The following is a 16,494-nucleotide window of genomic DNA, read 5'->3' as shown; positions in this document are numbered from 1 at the left end:
CTTGAAGGCTCAATCGGAAACATTTGCTAAACAATTTGGATGCGACGATTTTGTATGTAACAGTTGGCTGGACAGATTTAAAAACCAACATAACATCGTTTATGCAAAAATTGGTGGAAAATCATGATCTGCAGATCCAATAATGGCAAATGTATGGTTTGACCATGTTTGGGCAGAAATCAGAAAGATTTCCATGATGAAGACATCTACAACGGTGATGAAACAGGACTTTTTTATAATTTGACACCTGCAAATATATTTAAAATCAAAGGGGAAAAATATTTTGGTGGAAAAAAATCAAAAGCTTGCTTGACAGTGCTCGTATGTGCAAATATGACAGGAACTGATGGGGGGAAAAAAAAAACTGTTTGTTATTGGAAAATCGTTAAAACCTCGGTGTTTCAGAAACATAAGGAAACTTCCTGTGGATTACACTGCAATTCAAAAACATGAGGAAACTTCCTTTGGATTACACTGCAATTCAACAGATTCAAAATTTGTCCAACATTAAGCTGGTGTTTCTGCCTCCCAATGTGACATAAATTTTACAACCAATGGACGTTGGTGTACTCAAGAGTTTGAAAGGATTTTATAATTGATTTCTAGTTCTATATTTGATCAGTCAAAGAGAACAGAAACTTAACGAGTCTATATTGATATTGGATGCTATAAATTTATTGAATGATGCATGGAACAATGTTACTTGACAACCATATCGAATTGCTTCAAGAAATCGAAATTAAATTCAAATGAAATTTCAATTGTAGATGAAAATGATGGAAACAAGGAAAATAACTTACCATTATCCCAATGGTTGCTACATAACAATGTTGTACGTTTTAATACAGATAACATCAATGAATTTGTATGAGTCGATGACAACTTGTTAACTAGTGGTCTTCCTACAGAGAGTGACACTGCAGATGCTGTGCTCAACAAAGACTGATAACGACGATGATATGATGACAAATGAAAGTGAATCAAAATCAGTGCCAACAAACTCAAGCTCAAGGTGCAATGGACACATTAGTCAATTTTTTTGAAGGAACTGAGGCAAGTAATGAGATTTTTAATGAGTTGAGTGTTTTCTTAAGAAATATCAAAATGAAATCTTTAAAACAAACATCAATTTCAAGATTCATAAATAAAGACCAATTGAAATTGTGTTTATTATTCAATACAGTAGTATTGTTTTTAATTACAGAGAAATAAATTGTGTTTAGTATTAAGTGAATTGTAGTTTATACAAGCATATTAATACAAATAATATGTAGGTATATACTTATATTAATTTTTTCTCTCTAATATTTCTTTTATTTTTTGAATCTATCTTTTTATCAAGTTATTGAGAATTTAAAAAATAGGAGGTAGATTTAACTCACTGATATAAAGTGCTTATTGTCTAATGGCCCCAGGGGTTTCCCCACCTCCGCTATCACTGATATAGCGAGTAACAGTTATAACAAGGAAATTGTCGGTCCCTTAATGCTTGTTATAACCAAGTTCGACTGTATTATGTTTGATATTCATCAAATGATTTGACATGAAATTAACATAACATAAGGAGTCCATCTTTTCTATGCACCCGAATGATAATCAAGTTTTGTTCACTCTGCACCAAGATATCCAAAAATAGCAATTTCTCATCCATTTTGAATTTAATAGTTCCATTATCTATTGTTCATGTAGCAATGAAATTATTTGAACTGTGTTTCTCCATGTTCCCATGTCAAAAAAATATCATCCATATTGAGGATCTTAAAGTGACTAGAGCAATAGATCTCTCTCTCTCTCTCTCTCTCTCTCTCTCTCTCTCTCTCTCTCTCTCTCTCTCTCTCTCTCTCTCTCTCTCTCTCTCTCTCTCTCACAAAGCTCCCATAAAGCTGTCTGCTATAAGAGGTAAGAGGGGATTCCCCATACTTAACCTGTATTTAACTTTTCCCTTCAAATTTGAAGTATACCCAGGTTCCAAAGCCAGTTGTAAATAATTTAATTTTGATTGGATTAGACAGCATCTCATACATTTGCAGAATTCTAACTTCCTATTCCTTCATTTTCGTTTTTTCTATTGCTTCTCTTACTGAAATGGTCATGAACACATCCTCTACATTCAAACTTGCCATGATAGTGCTGTTGATAATTTTTTTTCCCTTTATGATGATGAAATTAATTGAATAAATATACACAATAGAGGAAATATATTTCATATATACATATATGAAATTGTATAAGCTTACTATAAAAGAAATTTCAGGAATGCAAACTTAGTAAAAAAAAAAAAAAACAGGGACAAATTTAAAAAAGCCAATCCCTTACATAAACGGAATAGGAGAGAAAAACATGAGAATGTGCAAAAAAAAAAAGGGACTGGATGCAGTTTTCAAACCGATAAACAAAATTGGTACTTATCTGAGGGACTCAATTTCCTGATAAGACGCAGATGTGGAAAAGTTCATATCGGGGAATCAGAAAGGTTATTTAACATGAAGGTGAGGGAGTGTTGTAAACATATAGAAAGGGAAATATCAGGAAATCAGAGATCGTGGAACACGCCTAAAGTTGTTCTTATGCTTTTAATGAAAACAATTTTGAAATTATAGGGAAGGGGTAATTTTACTTAAAGAAAAATTAAAGATTATTGTATATAAGAAAACAAATTTAAAAACAAAACAATAATAGAAATACTGGGAGGAATACAAATGCATAACGGATGCAACTTTTCAGTGAAAGAATATAAATTTATAATGTAAACAAAAAAATTTTTTTTTTTTAACTCAGACCATAAAATCCAACTACATAAGGAACTAATCTTTAAAAGATATAAAGGATAGGTTTTCGTGGCCTCTCTCATTGAGCAATCAGGGGTCAAATTACTCTCTAATGATATCTTCCTTTTCTTACTTACTTAGACAACTTGACCACTGAGATTAATTTGTCTGTGATCCAGGGATCGGCACAGGTACCCGAATGTGATGTTCTTCATACAGGTAAATATCACAGAATAACGGCACTTTTTAATTGTAGTTATGTGTTAATGGAATTAACAAGTGAAGGTAACAAGTCATTTAAAGTAATGGTTAGAATCATTTACACTCTTCAACAAAAATTATTTAAGTAAATTTTAGGAAATAGTGTGGGTAAACTACTTTGCAAGTATACATACTACTTTGCAAGTATACATCACATCAATCACATCATTATAAATCCCATTTGGTAATGTAAACTGAAGTCTTAGTTGGATTAATGCAAAATGCATAATGTTCAAGCTTGCCTTAATAAAGAAATATTGCTGAAATAATTAAGCCCAGATCTTTGATTTTAAAGTTAATTTCTCTCCCCAGTGACATGAATACTTCATTTTAACTTGTTAAATTCTGAAACCTGTTTAGAGTGCAGCATTTGCAAAAAATTGTCATTGTTACAATATATTGATCAGCAAAGCAGGCTATTCTGAGTCTACTGTGTTTGAGCCGAAGTAATTAGCTATACAACCTGTGAGAGATCATAAATTATAGCATAAAGATTTCATTACTGTCCAAACAAGATATGAGTATAACATCATGATGTAATTCTGAGTTTTCAATGCAAGATGCAGGCAGTTTATAATTTGAAAGATGTGCTTTCAAAAGAGTAGTAGATTAATGCACACAGTTCCATAAGAGTTTGCAGTCAATTAAGGATATGCTGCAGCCTTGCATATCGTGCATGGCTGCCACAATTACCAACAAAGAGGAATACATCAACAGGCATGTGTCTATTAGAGTCACTATTAGGAAACGAGCATTCCATCATTTGAGACCAAATGCACTACAAAGTATGCATGCACCTGCATGCTGATTCCTGTTCCTCACAAAAGTAGGAACAAAAGTGGTTAAATAAAGGGGGTCTCCAGTATCCAAGTCCTCGCAGTTACGAGTCTGCAAATAATACTTAAAAAATACAAAAACATAAAAAAAATAAATAATAAAAAAAAATTAAAAAAAAAAAAAAAAATATATATATATATATATATATATATATATATATATATTATCTATGTACGTTGTTTCAATTTGCACTGAAGCACTCCACTACACTTTTGACTATTTCTGTCCCATTCTTCCTGCAAGCGTCCCATTGACTCGACTCTACTTACGGTCAGATTCTTGTTTGCCATTGCTTGTACTACATGCATCTGATATTTTCGATAATTTTTACGTTAAAGGAATTTTTAGTTTTCTTATATTTATTAGCCACGCTTTCAAAGCAAAGTGCTGATGATAAAACATCACGAAAAAAAGATGTTAGTCTAGATGCTAAATTGAAGTTATACATTTTAAAAGAAGTAGAGAACAAGTAATCAACATTGTGAATTCCCTTGAGATCCAAAATAATGTAAATTATTTTGTATATTGAAAGCAGAGCGAAGAACATGATTTGATATTCTGAGGTTAAATTAACAAGAAAAAGGAGTGATGTAGACAAGTAAATAATACACATTATGAAAATTTGGTCTCCGTATTAAGTGAAATTTTCTGGAACCAATTATCCTCAGATGACAAGGACACCTGTATATGAAAGAATAAAAATCAGGAATGATTTCCTGCACAAAATTGCAACTGACGACAAAATTTAATTAAAGAAGCAAATTAAAGAAGGGTGAGTATAAAATTTAAAAGCCCTAATACAAAAAGATAATAAACAACTTGTTGCAAGTTGAAATTTATTTTATAAAAGTAAAACTGTTTTAATTTTTTTTATTATGTGGCCTTTGGCATGAAATTCCTATAAGTAAGTAGCAAAAACATTTGGTAGTGGCAAGTGGGGATTGGATTGGAATGGAGAAATATTTGGGAGCGGGAGAGATATTGATACTTGTAGATTCTGGATTCACCCCAGGTAGGATACGATGCATTTCCAACATATTATGGCACTGCAGGAAAAGGTTTGCCACCCCTGTAATAGTGCAACATTGAACAATTCATGGTGAAATGCCTCTACAATATGAAATCAATGCATGTAATAGCAAACTTAGTTTGAAACAGCCATGTAGCAATAAGGCTATGCCATACTTGTACAATAATATTTTATTTAAAATAACTAAATGCACAAGGCATAATACATTAAGAGTTTAATGTCTATATAATATCGGTGTGTAGATACACCATAGACAACTCTTAAGAAACTACAAAGTAGTTGTAGGCATCATTTGCTATTTCTCATATTGTGCTCTGCCTTCACGACGAGTTGCCATGATATTGCACTACCTCGAATAAGTAACGCTTCACTAATAGAGAAGACTATTGTTACTTATTCTCAATGAGTACCACCACCCAGACATGTTTCAAGGATATTGTGAATTTAATGTGAAAAAAAACCCATTGGACCAGATCTATTAAATCAAAGAAATGAATTATAAAATTCAAACCATTTGTCCCTATTAGACTTAGAAAAGCAAAAAGGTAGAGGGAAAGTAATAGTAGTAGTAGAATAGGAAAAGAAACATGTAGAAGAATGAAAGGGACAGTAACTCTTCAACTCACACCACTCAAAAACTCGAATTCCTCCAATAGGTAATGCTTCCCCAGTAGAGAAGACTGTTGTTATCCATTCTCGGAAACTCCGTGAATATCAGGCTCCCCAGACATGTTTCAAGGCTATTGGCTTATCATCAGTATTGGCCTATCATTGGTGGGTGGGCAGGTACCCTGGTATTGCAGACATGACGACCCAGTTGTGAAGATAATCACACAATATGAGTGATGCCAAAAGGTGTATATGACAATATTTAAAATAACTAAATGCACAAGGCACAATACATTAAGAGTTTAATATCTATATAATATCAGTGTGTAGATACACCATAGACAACGCTTAAGAAACTACAAAGTAGTTGTTGTAGGCATCATTTGTTATTTCTCATATTGTGCTCTGCCTTCACGACGAGTTGCCATGATATTGCATTACCTCGAATAAGTAACGCTTCACTGATAGAGAAGACTATTGTTACTTATTCTCAGTGAGTACCACCACCCAGACATGTTTCAAGGCTATTTTGTATATGTGTGGGATAATAACTCAACTTTTGTATATGTGTGGGAAAATAACTCGACTATCCACTTGTCCCTATTAGACTTAGAAAAGCAAAAAAGGTAAAGGAAAAGTAATAGTAGGAGTGGAAGAGGAAAAGAAACGGTGTAAAAGAATGAAAGGGACAGTAACTCCTTCAACTCACACCACTCAAAAACTCAAATTCCTTGAATAGGCAATGCTTCCCCAGTGGAGGAGGCTGTTGTTACCTATTCTTGGAAACTCTGGACATCATCAGGCTCCCCCTGGTGCCGTTTCAGGGCTACTTGGCCCTTCTTCAGTGAGCAGGTAGGTACCCAAGTGATGTTTCAAGGCTATTGGCCTATCATCAGTGGGTGGGCAGGTACCCTGGTATTGCAGACATGACGACCCAGTTGTGAAGATAATCACACAATATGAGAGATGCCAAAAGGTGTATATGACAATATTTAAAATAACTAAATGCACAAGGCATAATACATTAAGAGTTTAATATCTATATAATATTGGTGTGTAGATAGTGTACATGACAATATTTATTTTAAATATTGTCATATACACCTTTTGGCATCTCTCATATTGTGTGATTATCTTCACAACTGGGTTGTCATGCCTGCAATACCAGGGTACCTGCCCACCCACTGATGATAGGCCAATAGCCTCGAAACATGTCTGGGGAGCCTGATATTCACGGAGTTTCCGAGAATGGGTAACAACAGTCTTCTCTACTGGGGAAGCGTTACCTATTGGAGGAATTTGAGTTTTTGAGTGGTGTGAGTTGAAGAGTTACTGTCCCTTTCATTCTTCTACATGTTTCTTTTCCTCTTCCACTACTACTATTACTTTCCCTCTACCTTTTTGCTTTTCTAAGTCTAATAGGGACAAATGGTTTGAATTTTATAATTCATTTGTTTGATCTGGTCCAATGGGTTTTTTTTCACATTAAATTCACAACAGCCTCGAAACATGTCTGGGTGGTGGTACTCATTGAGAATAAGTAACAATAGTCTTCTCTATTAGTGAAGCATTACTTATTCGAGGTAGTGCAATATCATGGCAACTCGTCGTGAAGGCAGAGCACAATATGAGAAATAGCAAATGATGCCTACAACAACTACTTTGTAGTTTCTTAAGAGTTGTCTATGGTGTATCTACACACTGATATGATATAAATAATATTTTATTGTGCCAGTAGCTCCCACAGCTTTTGTCCTTAATTCAATGAGCCTATGGAATTGCAATTAGAAGCTCACTTATTTCAGAAGCGAGAATCTCCACACCACATGAATTGTGCACTATAAACAAAGTAGTCAATCCCTCTCCTAGAAAAAGAGGAAAAAAACCCTGAAACATACATCTCTAGCATACATCTCTTTTATAAATACAAACAAAAACTTACCTGAACATTTATCGAGTTTTTTCTCTGGTTTCTTCAAGAAATTCATAATTTCATTGATCATGGATTTTATGCTTCTGTTGCAAGTTGATAAGCCAAACACATGGCAAATTTTTGAGATTTCATCCTTACTCAAACTACATGAAGAGAGAGAATTGAGAGTTTGAATTAAAATTAATTAATTTTTAAATAAACTAAATATGTTATATAAGAGAATGAGCCAAAATGGCTTAGTGGAGAAAGTCAATAAAGATCTTCTCCCCTAAGCCATTCAGGTTTCCATGTTGGAGTTAAGTAATTCCAACATAAAAGTCTGACAGAGAAAAACAGACAGATAAGGCAAATAAAGAGAAAGTTTTTGGTAAATAAAACTAATTGTTAATTTTAATAAACTGTCAACCCAACCCCCTCTCTGAATGCATTTAAACTTCCTATCTCTGCAATATTAGATGCAACATTATTCCAGCAAACACTGACTCTCTGAATGAACACAATTTCCACACATCTGTTATTCAACTATCCTTTTTCAATTTAAATGTTTGTCTCCTTGTGTGTATCACCTGAGAGAGTAAAGAAGCCATCTATATTTGGTTCATTCAATTTTAAAGCCTGAAACTTTCAACTAGGTCTCCACACAGACGACAAAATTTACAGAATTCAATTCTTTCTTAGTATGAATATCCCTAACTAATCATAGTACTAATGTCATTCGTGTAGTGCAGTGAAGTCCTAGACTTTTATTGAGTTGGCCAAAAAAATAATAAATGAAATAAAACTACGCATTTTCTCCTCCTCGTTAAATACTGATCCAGCTGACCTGAATTTCCCAAATCTGTCAATCTCAACTATACACTGAAGTAACTTACTCTAGTAATTAATCCACTGGCTAAAAGAAAACTTCACAGTAAGAAGGGATACTTGTTCTACTATTATTTAATGATATTAGTTCTAGTGGTACTTGTGCATATGTCCATTGCGATATTCTCTGTCAGAGACTTGGTAATTTAGAATCTCCTCTTTTCAACCTTCTCTGTTTTAAAATCTCTCTACCTCATTCTGTCAAATTCATCTGTTGTTTCTACCGTTCTCCCAACTCCACTAATCACGTGGAGCTCTTTGACTTCCTCTCTTTGCAACTTGACTTTCTCTAGTCCAACTTTCCTAACAGCGAGGTAATTTTCCTTGGTGATTTTAATGTTCACACTCCAGCTGGCTTCCATTCTCTAGTCACACCGACCCAGCTGGTCGAGATGCTGGAGCTTTTGCAATTACTAATGACCTCACACAGATCATTCATTTACCTACCATAATACCAGGCAATCCTAACCATACAGCACGCTTGATCTTTTTCTCACAAACAACTCTTCTAAGTACATGGTTGGAGTGAGTGGTCCTTTAGACACCTCAGATCACAACTTGGAGATTGTCTCTTCTCCAATGGAGCCTTTATCTCATGACTATTCCCAACCTCGTGTTGTTTGGTATTACAAGAATGCAAAATGGAATGACCTGCGAGATTTCTTTTCTTCTTTTCCTTAGTGAGATAACTGTTTCAAAACTTCTGATGTCAACGTTTGCTCAGATAGTATCAGTGAAATTATTCTTGTAGGAATGGAATCCTTTATTCCCTACTCAAATTTAAAATCTCGTCCTTTATCTAAACCTTGGTTTTCCAATAAATGTGATAAGGCTGTTCAAGAGAAGAATGTTACATATCGTAATTGGCTTGTTTCCAATTCTTCAGTTTCATTTTCTGCCTACACCAAAGCTTACAATTGTAAAGCAGTTATTAGTCAGTTCACACTAGATTTTGAACAGGCTAAGATTAGAAAACTTGCTTTTTGCCCTAATGGTAGCTGAGCATTTTGGTCTCTAGCCAAAGCTATTGGCTGCAACTTTTGCCCATCTCTGCTCCCACCTCTGTCAAAGCCAGATGGTTCCATTGTTACTTCAGCCAAGGATAAAGCTGACCTGCTACCATCCCATTTTCCTTCCAACTCATGTATTAATGATCTTCGTAAAACACCTCCCACCATTCCCAACACGCTCTATTCAATGCCTCCTGTGGTTGTTGTTTGTTGTTTGTTATTTGGTTTTTAGGAACATTAGCAACTAAGGCCATATTGCTTGAGGGATATGCGTTGGTCATTCCCTGACCTTTCCGCATCCTCCGTATTTGGTGGTGACGGGCTCAAACCCCGGTCTAATCAAGAAGAGTGTGTTACGCACTGCTGCTGCTGCTGCTCCTTCCCACCTGGCTATGGAGGCGCCTAATGCCTCCTGTGGTCTCCCATCAAAAGGATGTCTCATGGATCTTGATAATAAGAAAGTTCCACGTCGTGATGATATTTCTAAACGTTCTCAAAACCTGTGCTCCTGAATTTATTGCTGTTCTTTGCCACTTTTTTTCCTTTCTTATTCCAAAGGTGTTTTTCCTTCTGCTTGGAAATTTGCTCATATTCAGTCAGTTCCTAAAAAGGGCGACAAATCCCTCCCATCCAATTATTGTCCCATTGCAATTACTTCTACTCTTTCTAAAATAACGGAAAAATCAATTAACCGCCAACTCTTAAATTACCTAGAATCCTTCCATCTGATCAACAAACGCCAGTATGGATTCCATCAGTGTCGATCCACTGGTGATATTCTGGCTTCTGTTATCCATTTATGGACAAATTCAATGGAAAAGTTCAGTGAAACACAAGCAGTTGCTCTTGACATCTCAAAGGCTTTGATCGTGTATGGCATAAAGGTCTTCTAAATAAGCTTCCATCTTATGGTTTGCCAATTGTTTTTTTTGTAATTGGTTATCCAGTTTTCTCTCTAACTGCTCACTGAGGATGATGGTAGATGGCACTCTGTCTTCTAACTTCTCCACTAATGCTGGTGTCCCCCAAGGTTCAGTTCTTTCCCCCACTCTGTTCCTCTTATATATTAATGACCTTCTTCCATTGACAGGAAATCCTATCCAGAGTTTTGCTGATGATAGCACATTGCATTCCACTTTCCATTTTGAGAAACCTTGGCCTGCTCAATCAGCTTCAACTTCTCGAATATCCACTACCAATTCCTTAAATGCCAATCTCCAGGTAATTCTCCAGTGGGAAAAGACAACTTAATTGATTTCAATCCTTTTAAAACTCAGTCGTGTCTTATATCTCACAAAAAGGATTCTTCAGTTATTTGCTTATCTTTGGTGATACTCTGATTTCTAGGCAAGATGATATATCTCTTTTGGGAATTACCCTGACTTCTAATCTCTCTCATGGCACAAGCACATTACAAATATTGCTTCCTCTGCATCTAAAAAACTTGGTTTTCTCTTTTGTTCTCGGCATTAATTTTCTTCCAAACAGCTGTTCACTCTACAAATCTCAAATCCGCCCTACCATGGAATATTATTCCCACATCTGGGGCGGTGCCCCAAAACCTCTTGCAGGCTTCTAGCTTCCATTCAGAAGAGACTCATCTCTAACAGAGTCTCTCAACTCACTGTCTCATAGATGTACTGATACTGCTGAATGTCTTTTCTACAGATACTTCCAGAATGAATAGAACATTCTGAATTGTGCTGCCAAACATGTGCTGGCACCAGCCAACATCCATTTACTATCCAACTTCAAACTCACAGAACCAAATTTTCATCTTCCTCGTTTATTCATTCAACTGCCGTTTTCTGGAACAACCTTCCTTCATACATATTTCCTGAAAATTACAATCTACAGAAGTTCAAGTCTAATGTTAACAAATATCCTCTTTCATTTTCTCAACCTTCAACCCAAGCACAGTACTAAGTACTATAGGTTCTAATACCTCTCGTGTTTGGGGTTTTTATAAAAAAAAAAATAGTATCATGAAAGTGAAAATTTTGCTTTCATTCATTGTACTATCTCCTCTCAGGGTCTTATATACCCTAAACAGAACCCATCTAAAAGTAGTTAGTTACCAAGCTCACATATTCCAGCTTTTCCTTATGAACATCCATTTGCCAATCTCACCAGGCACATTTCCACCTTTGGATGCTTCCCTGGTGTCTCTTTTAAATGCAGTCTCCATACAATATCCCAATACAGTCTCATTAGTGTCACAAGCAGTGCGTTACAACCTCCTTATCTCTGGAAGCAAATATTCAATATATCATTGACAGGATACCATGGGATCTGCTTGCCACCTGCCTGACATCAAATCCCTCTCTTCCTCTGCTATTTTTAATTCAATTCCACTTAATGTATAAATTATTTTCAAGTTTTCATTCATTTCCTAGATATAACACATTGCAGAATCATTTTGCAGAATTAAACCAAGTTTCTGGTCATCCGCAAAGTGTATACAAGTCATTCTGAAAGAACACGGATTGGCACAACCCATTAACTACTCGCTCAATCTTGACATTACACCCTCCATCCCTTTTGTAAATGTTATTTAAGAAATTCAGAAGCAAGAATGATCCCAGCACCAATTCTTGGAAGATCCCAAGAATTGAGATGTATTGCAAAGTCTAATGCTGAGGGGAGGGGTTAACCATTAAACACAACCACACTGTTATCTATCCTGCAAACAATCTGCAATTTATCTAATCTTATCTATGATCCCAATGTTTTTCAGCTTAAACACTGTCTTCTGTGGATCTAAGTCAAATGTAGTGCTCAAATCCAAATAATGTCAAAATTATTTCCTGTCCAACTTATGAGTGATCTGTTGAAACAGTTAACCAAGTTAGTCAAACGATTTTTCCTTTACATAGCCATGCTATGTTTTCTCAGAAAGGCTACTTGCATAAACCTACATTATATGTCCTGCCACTGAAGTCACACTGATCAGTAATTGCCCACTTCACCTTCAGAACTGACTTCCCATATTATCAATATATTAGCACAGCAACAATCCAAATAAATCTACCATGAGTGCAATGATGCCCTTATAATTAATCTTAATGGCTGAACATACCATCTACCCAAAAATTATGAGTATATACCATTAACCCTACAGCCTTAATTGCCTTTAGGTGCAAAAGAAATTATAACAGGCAATCTTCTGTAATTTCAATATCCTAATATTATATGATTAGGAAATGATACGTGGATAATACCTATTAAGATAAATATAAACAGGTTTTTATTAATAATTATGTTAATAAGTGATGTTTCAGGATTCTTTCCCAATCTTATGGACATAAAGTAGAGCTGTAAATTAAGAAACGGAAACAATTTATTAAAGGATAAATTACAATTACAATAAATTACACTTAACCCTCGATTTGCACAGTACTTGAATTGCATGATTTTGGTTTTGCACAGTTGGAAAAATGCTACAAATTTTTGTTTTGTGATTTTTATTATTTCAGTTTAACACGGTTTAAGAATAACAAAAAAAAATTTTTTTTTTTAAATATATATATATATAGTAGAGCATTGATAATCATCTGAACTAATTAGAATGGGGGGGGGGGGGAGTTTGGACTTCCGATTTGTTCAGATTTTTGACCTTATTGGAGTTGGCCGCCAGGTGAAGATGTAGACTTCTGTAGCTGCTATAAGCCAATAAGTTTTCATTGAAATTTTATTGTAATTTTGATTAGTTAGCATATTAATTTATGTTTTACAAATAGATTTAAATAGGCTTGGCAGCGTTCGCTAGTGTATTTTTTTAAGTTTAACTAGTGACTTTGTAAGTCACAACTCACTACTCTTACTGCTATTGTATTGGTATTTGGCTGGTATATCATAGAATAATCAGTAGCATAGAAGAATAGGAGGGATTTAATTATAATAAAAAAGTATTTGAAGGTTTTTAATCACTTTTTGGGCATATATCTTTTGTATGTAGCTAAGGATATAACTAATTTAGAACTGTGATCATTACAGTATAGCATAACTTGATAACGTACAGTTATCAAGTTATGCTATACTGTTCAAGACATAACTTGATAACTGTACGTTATCAAGTTATGTCTTGAATTTGACAGCTAAGGTACAACGTAAAACTATACAGCGGAATACATATTACTGCATTAGCTTAGTATAGTATTGTATAGTCAAGTATAATATAGTAAATTAATCAATTAAATTTATTAACCTTATTAATTTTCATTGTTAATTAATTAAACTATTTAAACGAAAATCATGCCCCAGACTAGAGCTGCAAAGCAACGTGCACAAAGTAGTGGGAGTGCTGTAGCTCAGGAGAGAACCGAAGAGTGCGAGTCTCCAATGCATCACAGCCTAAAGAAAATGTGCAACTTGTGGAATGTTTGCAGACCTTTCTGGGATGGGACATGATGTTGCCAAAGGGGATGTCTTTGTGTTTGCTCAATTCAAGCAGTGTGAAGAACTTATGCGCCAACTCAGCATTGCTATGGGCCTTTATGAGAGCCTGAAGGACAGGGTAGATGCCCTTGAAGGACTTAAATTGGGGGACCCATCAAGCTCTCAGCTGCCAACATCAATGTCAGAGCTTGAAATTGATCATCATGCAACACAGTGGCAACCTTCAGGGCAGAATGCGCTGGTCCTACAGGAGCTAGTTATTGGGGGTAACTCTATTGTCAGGGAGATGGGAAATAAAAAAAGGATAGTTGGAATAGGACCGGGTTTGTCTGCCAGGGCAAAAGTTAATGATGTTGTAGAGCAGCTATCATCTTTTAAGGGCACAAAGGGTAATATTGTTGTACACGTTGGCACTAATGACATTAGTGTAGGAGATCTGCGGACTTACTTAACAAGTAAAGGTCAATACTAAAAAAAGTCACAAGTTAGGGTTAAATTTGAAATTGTCTGCAATTCTGTCCAGACACAACAGGAAGGAGTATATGATGAGAGCTTTGTCAATCAAAACAGCAAAGATTTCTTTACTTATGCAAATTCTAGAAGAAAAGGGATGAATCAGATTGGTCCACTTAATACAGAGGGTTTGATTATTGATGATCATGCTCAGGTAGCTGATAAACCGAATGAATATTTTGCATCTACATTCACACATGAGAAGTTATTCATGGAGGGGAATGCCAGACGTTTATCAAACTCTAACAGGGAGCTAAGTGATTTTCTAATAACTAAGAGCAAAGCGGAGGAGAAATTGTTGAAATTAAACAGAAGGAAGGCACCTGGGATGGATGGGATCTATCCAGTTATATTAAAGGAGGCAGCAAAGGATGTAAGCAAACCCTTAGCCATTATTATGAAGGCTTCCTTGGACTCAGGGGAGGCCCCATGGAGTGGATATGTAGAAATATGTCCCCAATTCACAAGGGGGGGGGTCAGAGGGTGACACAGATAATTAGCATTAGCAGAGGCATATGATGCAAGAAAGCAAGCTTATTCAGCATCAGCCAAAAAAAAAAAAAAAAAAAACACACCACTCCCATTTCACCCCTCCGTTCGCTCGAAATACCTGTCCAGTTGAGCCTTAAATTTGTTTAGGCTATCAACTTCAACAACAAGTGATGGAAGTTGGTTCCACCAACCAACCACCCGCTGGCCAAAGGCAAATTTCCGCACATCTATCCGACATCCGTCCTTCCTCAATTTGAATTTATGCCCTCTGAGCTGATTATTCTGAGCAAGATGAAGAATCCCATTGGCATTGAGCATGCTCAAACCATTCAAAGCTTTATACACCTCTATCAGATCACCTCGCCGGTGCCTAGTCTCCAGACTCTGTAATTTGCAAAACTTAAGCCTTTCTTTGTAAGAGCAACCCTTTGTTCCATTCACTAATCTTGTTGCCCTTCTCAGTACCCGTTCGAGCAGCTCTACATCCTTCTTGAAATGAGGCCTCCAGACCTGTATACAGTACTCAAGATGTGGCCTAACCATTGCCTTATACAAGGGAATAATCACCTCCTTATCGCTGCTAGAAAAATTCCTGTATATCATTGACAAGACACCATGAGCTACTCTAGTAGCTCGTCTGCACTGCTCAGAGAACTTCATATCTGCCTGCACAATTACCCCCAGGTCCTTTTCATTCTCCACCACTGTCAGTGTAGTACCGCAGAGTTGATACGTTGCTCTGGGGTTACTGTTTCCCATATGTAGTACTTTACATTTGTCAATGTTAAACTTCATTTGCCACCTCTCAGCCCATCTGTTCAACCTTTCCAGATCCTGTTGCAGCAGCATAGCGTCAGTGGTGTCCTTAACAACCCTGCCAACCTTTGTATCATCTGCAAACTTGGACATTAAACTTGATATCTCATCATCAATATCATTCATAAACACCGAAAACAACAATGGACCCAACACTGAACCCTGAGGAACTCCACTAATAACATTAGTCCACGTTGAGCAGTGTCCACTGATTACCACTCTCTGTCTTCTGCCACTCAACCATCCCCTTATCCATAGCAGCAATTTGCCTCCAATGCCACACTGCTCCAATTTGTGCAGCAGTCTTCCATGTGCAACAGTATCAAAAGCCTTTCTAAGATCCAAATATATAATATCAAAGTTATTCCCTGCATCCAGTTCTTTTGTGACTACATCATAGTATCCAATCAATGGTCAGGCAAGACCTGCCCTTAACAAAACCATGCTGCGTCTGAGCTATAACTGAATTCTTGTCTAAATGATCCTGCAGTGCTTCTTTAACCAGTGCCTCCATTAATTTACCTGGAACAGAAGTTAAACTAACAGGTCTATAATTACTTGTGTCAGCCTTTGATCCTCCTTTGTGAATTGGGGTTACATTTGCACATCTCCAGTCTATGGGTACCTCCCCTGAGTCCAAAGAAGCTCTGATAATTATGGCTAGGGGTTTGCTTAGTTCCTTTGCTGCCTCCTTTAATATAACTGGATAGATCCCATCCACCCCAGCTGCCATTTTTATGTTTATCCTCAACAATCTCTCCTCCACTTTCCTCTCAGTTATTAAAGACCTTTTAGTCTAACTTCTGTACCAGGGAAATTAATGAAGTCATCTGGTTAAGGAAGCGATGTAGGATCATCTAGACAAGACTGCACTTATAGTCCAGACATAGCATGGGTTTGTTAAAGACAAGACAAATCAAATCTATCTTGTCTGACAAATTTGATTGGATACTATGATGTGGT

The 16,494-nt window shown here is 36.1% G+C and overlaps 1 protein-coding gene across 1 annotated transcript in view; it reads right to left on the bottom strand.

Moving 5' to 3' along the window:
- The window catches only part of LOC150081033 (uncharacterized), a 278,288-nt gene that overhangs the window by 155,394 nt on the left and 106,400 nt on the right, over positions 1 to 16,494 (bottom strand). The window contains exon 8 of the mRNA XM_090380894.1: positions 7,448 to 7,581. Coding sequence (XP_090237020.1) covers positions 7,448 to 7,581 — 134 coding nt within the window. The remainder of the gene's footprint in view (positions 1 to 7,447; positions 7,582 to 16,494) is intronic.

Source organism: Mastigoproctus giganteus, chromosome 9 (genome assembly GCF_048544385.1).
Source record: "Mastigoproctus giganteus isolate SK-2022 chromosome 9, ASM4854438v1, whole genome shotgun sequence".
Taxonomy (NCBI): domain Eukaryota; kingdom Metazoa; phylum Arthropoda; class Arachnida; order Uropygi; family Thelyphonidae; genus Mastigoproctus; species Mastigoproctus giganteus.
Note: the sequence above shows the minus strand (reverse complement) of the source record. Positions and strands in the feature narration are given on the sequence as shown.